The following is a 6,037-nucleotide window of genomic DNA, read 5'->3' as shown; positions in this document are numbered from 1 at the left end:
CTCGAGATTTGCTTGTTTTGCTAACTGTGGGTGTGGAGGGAGCTTCACTCTAAGAATCCCAAGTAACTAGACCACTGGACAGGGCTTCCTGAAGTGTTGGGACCATGTGAAGGGCACAAGAACATGAGGGCCTGTAGATCCCCAAGAACAGCAGCAAAAAAGGAGATGGATACCCACAGTGGCTAGAATCAGGTTATCAGAGCTTGAAACTTTAATACGAGCTGGGCTGTGTGAAGAGCAGAATCCTATACCCAGCCACAGGAGAAAGATCAAGGTGGGTTTGCCAGAAATCTTGCACTGTCTTCTACTAGAAGGGGTTTTCTGCCATCCTGGGGTCCCACCTTCCTCCTTTAGCCAATCAGGTCAGTGGCTAGGGCTTTCTTATTCTAAGTGAGGTGCCTCTGCTACATGAGCCACAGCTCTCCAACAAGTTGATATGAAGAAGTGGGCAAGGTAGAGGAGGTTTGGTGGAATCTCACTGACATTTAAAAATGTTGAGGTCATCCCTAGAAATTGAACATTCGGAAGCAAACAGTTGAGTACCCGTACTTCCAACTCTCTTCTCTGCCAGTTTCATATAGGCTACTGGAGATGGAGAAGGCTCGGATGATCCTTGGAAGCAAACTTGCTGGCATTCAAAAAATGCAGGAAAATTTCAACATTGCAGTTTTACACACTTTCAAATGTTGCTGTTGAAATTGAAATTTTTGTTAAGTCCAAAGCATTAACAAGACAAGTATCTGCATACCAAGTAGGATGCTTTTCTTTCTCAATTTGGACTTCAGGAACAGAGCGTTCCAATGGTATCTAGAAGCTGGCTGAATTTAAACTTTGCAAGCAAATAAAGCTAGGAAGAATTGTTTTTGAGAAACCTTTCCTCCTTCTTAACTTTACAGGCTTAATGCCAGATCAAGGTGTTTGTTCATGTAGCCCAGGGCGGCCCAACTTTACAAACCAAGTAGGCCGCAAACGTACTTTGACAGGGAACCCATGGGCCACAAACTTTGAGAAGGCAACGCAAGACCTGGTGGGGAGGGGCATCATATGTTGCCGAGGGCCACCAAAAACGGTATTGAGGGTTGTGCATTGGACCACCCTGATGTAGCCTGTGTTGTCTCCTGCGTTTTCCAGAACCCTCAGGCGAAAAGACTTTCCTCACTTGCTATCCAATCCTTTCACATTAAGATGTCAGTAACTGAACCTGGGACTTCTGTGCAAAGTCTCTGCTCTACGACTTGAGCTAGGTTCAATTTTGGCTCATCCCTAAGAGGATGGGCAAGTTGGAGAAGCTGGAGAGCATCTGGCCCAGAAGACTGCGTTTGGCTCTTGCTTCCTTTTTTCTTTTGCTATTATGTATGTGGGAGGGGCCTGGATTAACACCAGGTAAATCTACATGATCATGTGTGACAAGGCATTTCTGTGATGCTCCATTTTCAAGGAGATACTAAATATTTTATCTGCTATCACAAATGGAGCACTATGAAAAACATTGACAATTTAAACTGTAATACTTACAACATGAAATTGTTTTCTCTTGTGAGATTGGTACAATGCACCCAGCTCAGACAATGAAGCAAAAGTGCTGCATATAGGAAATGGCTGTCAAAACCTGGGAGGAGACCACGTAAACTTCAAATGTTTACACTGCAAGATCTGCAATGAGAAACGCAGAACTAAGAATGCCTAGTCTCGGGGAAAAGCTAGAAAACTAAAGAGTTTTCATAAAGTGATGTGTGACTGAAAGGTCTAAACTGATAATATTTGGAGTGGATATTTAAGGTAACTGTTCAGTGGAACTATCTTTGGTAACAGTATGTAGCCTGAGAGGTTGGTTCAACAATTTTTTCTACCCAAATTTTTCCATTGGGGTTATATGCAAATTCAACTATGTTTAACAAAATATTTTTTAACTGGCTAGTGCTTGCAAAGCAAAATGTCAAGAATAATTTGGTTTTAAACGTGGCTACAACAACTTTTCAGAAGATTTTATTTCTACCTTTGGATTTCTGCTTACAACTTTTACAAGACTGGGAGACCTTTCTTCTAAAGACCTTTTCCCCAACTTCGTGTAACATGAACAAATCTTGATTTTCATCTTCTTTATTTACTTATAGCTCTTTTCAAATGCATTTTAAAAAATCATTTCAGATTTGCCCTCCTGAGGGTAAAAACACACATTAGAAATTGTGGGTTCGCTATGATCGCTATGAGCAGGACCATGCATCTGCTTTTTTAAAAAAGCAACAACAACCCAATACTGCATCAGTATACCTAGTGTTGGTATCTAATAGTACAATCCTATGTCTACTCAGAAGTAAGTCTAATGAGTTCATTGGGCTTTCTTCCAAGAAAACTGATATAGGATTACAGCCCAAACCATCTGCACTCTAGCAATTGTGTACAGTTACACAAATGAAGTAAATGATAACTTGCTTATTTCATATAATACCATTTTTCTTCTGCTAGGAGTGGGAAGGGGCAGACACCTGTACAAGGCACTGGTTTCTAGAAGTGCTCAGCTATTCCTTGCCCCAATTTCAGAAATGTTACCGACCGTTAGCCATGCACTTTAGGCCTCTCTCTTCATTAGTTTGGTTCAGATGTAATGCCCAAACCAAGAAAAGTACTACGATTTGGTTCACAGGTAATTGCAAACAAACAAACAAAAAGAGCTGCAAGATCCTAGCCCTCAAGCCTATGGCTACATTTAGATGGAATGCCAAACCACACTTTACATAATCAAGCCTTTAGACTTATTAATACATCATTGTTGTACCTCACTCTTCCAATAGGAGCACAGGGTGGCCTAAAGCTACAAATAAAACGAATATTGTTGGCGGCGGCAGCAGCAACAGCAGCATACTACCTAGAGAATTGCAAAACTCAAGTTTGACCCCAAAGCCTGGGTAAATAAAAGTGTTTTCAATTCATGTTAAAAGATTTCTCCTGTAGGGACCAAACAAATATCCCATGGGGGAGAGTTCCACATAGAGTGTTGCTGCATAAAATACCCTGACTGCTCTCTCCCTGCCCCCTTGCTCCAATTTCCTCCTGTACTTTGTTAACTTTGATTAAATCACCCATATTTTACTTGCAAGCCAGAATTAGAAACCATGGTTTGATTATAATCTCTAGGTCTAGTTTGCAGAAAATCTGCAAGAACCAGAAAGATCAAGAAGAGGGGGCAAGTAACTCACACCCAAGGCTTGCTCATGAAACATAACCATCGCTTGGCATTCTATCCAAAACACACCTGTGGGTCCAGAACAGGCTTCCTCAACCTCAGCCGTCCAGATGTTTTGAGACTACAATTCCCATCATCCCTGACCACTGGGCCTGCTAGCTAAGGATCATGGGAGTTGTAAGCCAAAAACATCTGAAGGGCTGAGGCTGAGGCTGAGGAAGCGTGGGCTAGAAGCTTGCTGTTTCCTACAAAGTTAAAAGATGCTGAAATCAGCATCTACTGTTGCAACGGTGCAGAAGTACGCGCAGCTCTGCCAACAGCTACAGTGTGCCATCTCCCCATGGAGAACTTCCTCCTCAAGAGTCACTGTGACTTGGCACTCCATTGGTCTTTCGCCACCCCTTTACCACCAGGCCCAGCACCCTCCTGCCCATGAAGCCGGCGATGCTTGGCAAAGTTGGAAGAGTTATTGAAGCGCCGGCAGCACACAGCACATTCAAAGGGCTTCTCCCCAGTGTGCAGTCTCCGGTGAGTGGCCAGGGCTGAGCTCTGCGTGAACCTCTTGCCACAGACAGCACACCCAAAGGGCCGTTCGCCCGTGTGCACCCGCAGGTGCTCCTTCAGATCTGTGGCACGACGGAACTGCTTGGGGCATGCAAAGCAGAGGAAAGGCTTGGAATCGAATGCTGACTGGGAGGGCTGATCGTAAGGCTCGGGATCTTGGAAAGGAAAGCAAGGTGCAGAGCCCCCCTCTTCCCAGTGCTGGGCGGTGCTTCTAAACTCCTCTTGTAAGGAGCCATGACCAGGAGATGTGGAAATATCGTAAGGCAGAGAACATGGCTCAGGGCTCTCCAGTTCCCAGGGAGATACACCAGCAGGCATGTCCAAGGGAGAGCATCCTTCAAATTCCCCCCTTTCGCTTCTTGTCTCCAAATTGGTCTCTTCCCAATCAGGACAGGACCAGACAGACACTTTTGCTGTGAGAGCATTAATCTTCCCCGGGGCACACGCTTGAAATGCCACCTCTTTCTGCTTGTTGCTGCTGCCATCTTGCCTCAGCAATCTGAAGTGGCCAGCACCATTTTGTCTGAGGTCATGGGCAGCGATTCCATGGTGGCCATTTTGTCTTGGCGCTGAGGTGCTGAGGCGCCTGCTTGGATTCAGTGCGCTGACAGGGCATTCCCCTCTGCCATTCTGCTTTATGTGGTCACCAATGCTCTCCCCACTACTATGCTTTGGGCCCTTGAGGTAGTCTTCATTTGTTCTCCTTACTAAACAGCCCACAACTCCACTCTCTTGACTCAGCTTGTGGCTACCAGCTTCCAAAAGGCCTTTCCCACAACTGCTGTCATCTAACAGTAGCTTGCCATTGTGGCTGCCGACATGATGCTTCTGTTCTCCCTGAGTGTGGCTTCCCTCTGCTCTATTTCGCCTCAGGCCTATAGTGGGATTTTCACCACCAACGTACTTTTGGCGTCTGAAACTGTGGCCATTTTGCATCGGTCCCTGGCCGGTGCCACCATTTCCCCCCAGTCCACCTTTGCTATCACTTGCCTGCCTTAGACCCTTAGAATGGCCACTTTGCCTCAGTTCACGGTTAGGGCCACAACTAGCATTATCTCCCCTTAGTCTAATTTGCCTGAAATGGTCCACATCATCGCCAGGTTGCCTCAGGCCACTATCCTGGCTAAAGCCGTTCACATAAGGGCTGTTGGGGTCATGGCCTCTCTTGTTCTCGCCTTCCCTCAGTTCTTTGACGACCTGGCAGCCATTTTGTCTGGGCAGCAGGCCAGGGCTTATACTGTAGCCACCTTGTCTTTCTGCCAGCTGGCTCAACTTCTTCTCAGGTAGGAAGGCGCAGTCCTTCCCGTCGCCTGCCTTGTTGCCGTAGCCAAACGGTTGCCCGTGGATGCGCTGGTGCTTGCGGAAGTTGGAGCCGTTGTTGAACGACTTAAAGCAGACGCCGCAGCGGAAGGGCCGCTCGCCAGTATGAATGCGCATGTGGCCAGAGAGCACTGAGCTCTGAGTAAAACGCTTGCCACAGATGCCACAGCCATACGGCCTTTCGCCTGTATGTACCCGCTCATGGTCGCGTCGGTCTGAGGCCCTCTTGAAGCGCTTGGGGCAGAAGGAGCAGCTGTAAGGCCTCTCGGCAAGGAAGGACAGGGCCTCTTGGTTGCCAGGCAACCATCCCCGGGGCTCGACCAAGAGGCTTTTGCAGCCCTGGCATTGTGGAGCCTGCCCTTTGGGCCCAGCAAGACTCGGCAGCTCCTCCTGGCACAGCGGGCAGACGGGGGGCAATCCTGGAGTTGCCTCTTCTTTCACTCTAACCAGCTGGATTTCCATCGGCGAGTCCACACCAGCAGAATGCCTGCTTCACAGCATCTTCCCCTGGAAATAGTAGGAAAGGCAGAGATGTAAACAGAGCGGGTACGGTGGGCAGATCAAATAGCCAGAGCTTGAATTACACAGGGAGCAGTAGAGGCCTGGTTTCCTTACCTATTGCTTTTAGAAGGCTGAAGAGGAAGGAGATGATTCGGCTAAATCCTGAAGGAATCAGGGAATGGGGGGCTATGAATGTAATTCACCTCCCTTCCCTAACCCAAGACACATGCTGGTTTCATTTAAGTAAGTTTGTACTCAATCTTTCTATCTAAGAATGCCCAACGAGGCTAAAAGCAAAATATAAAAGCAACATCAATGTAACCAAGTTAAGCTGGTCAGTTGAGAACAATATGAAAACAAGACAGCAGCAGTTAAAATATTGAAGGAAATAAAAATCCTCCAATTAAACAAATGTCAACTGGAATTGATCTGTCTTAAAGCAATGGCAAAAAATTATCAGAGGAAACA

At 46.6% G+C, this 6,037-nt stretch overlaps 1 protein-coding gene across 1 annotated transcript; it reads right to left on the bottom strand.

Moving 5' to 3' along the window:
• Positions 1 to 3,017: 3,017 nt before the first annotated feature.
• On the bottom strand, positions 3,018 to 5,538 carry ZNF784 (zinc finger protein 784). The gene has a single exon (XM_081168400.1). The coding sequence runs from the start codon at positions 5,528 to 5,530 to the stop codon at positions 3,548 to 3,550; it is 1,983 nt and encodes a 660-aa protein (XP_081024526.1). The 5' UTR covers positions 5,531 to 5,538; the 3' UTR covers positions 3,018 to 3,547.
• Positions 5,539 to 6,037: the final 499 nt, after the last annotated feature.

Source organism: Podarcis bocagei (genome assembly GCF_964188305.1).
Source record: "Podarcis bocagei genome assembly, chromosome: 13".
NCBI lineage: Eukaryota > Metazoa > Chordata > Lepidosauria > Squamata > Lacertidae > Podarcis > Podarcis bocagei.
This window is presented reverse-complemented; position numbering and strand designations above follow the sequence as displayed.

Coding starts and splice junctions, on each gene's coding strand:
- ZNF784 (XM_081168400.1), bottom strand. CDS start 5,530: ATGGAAATCCAGCTGGTTAGAGTGAAAGAAGAGGCAACTCCAGGATTG.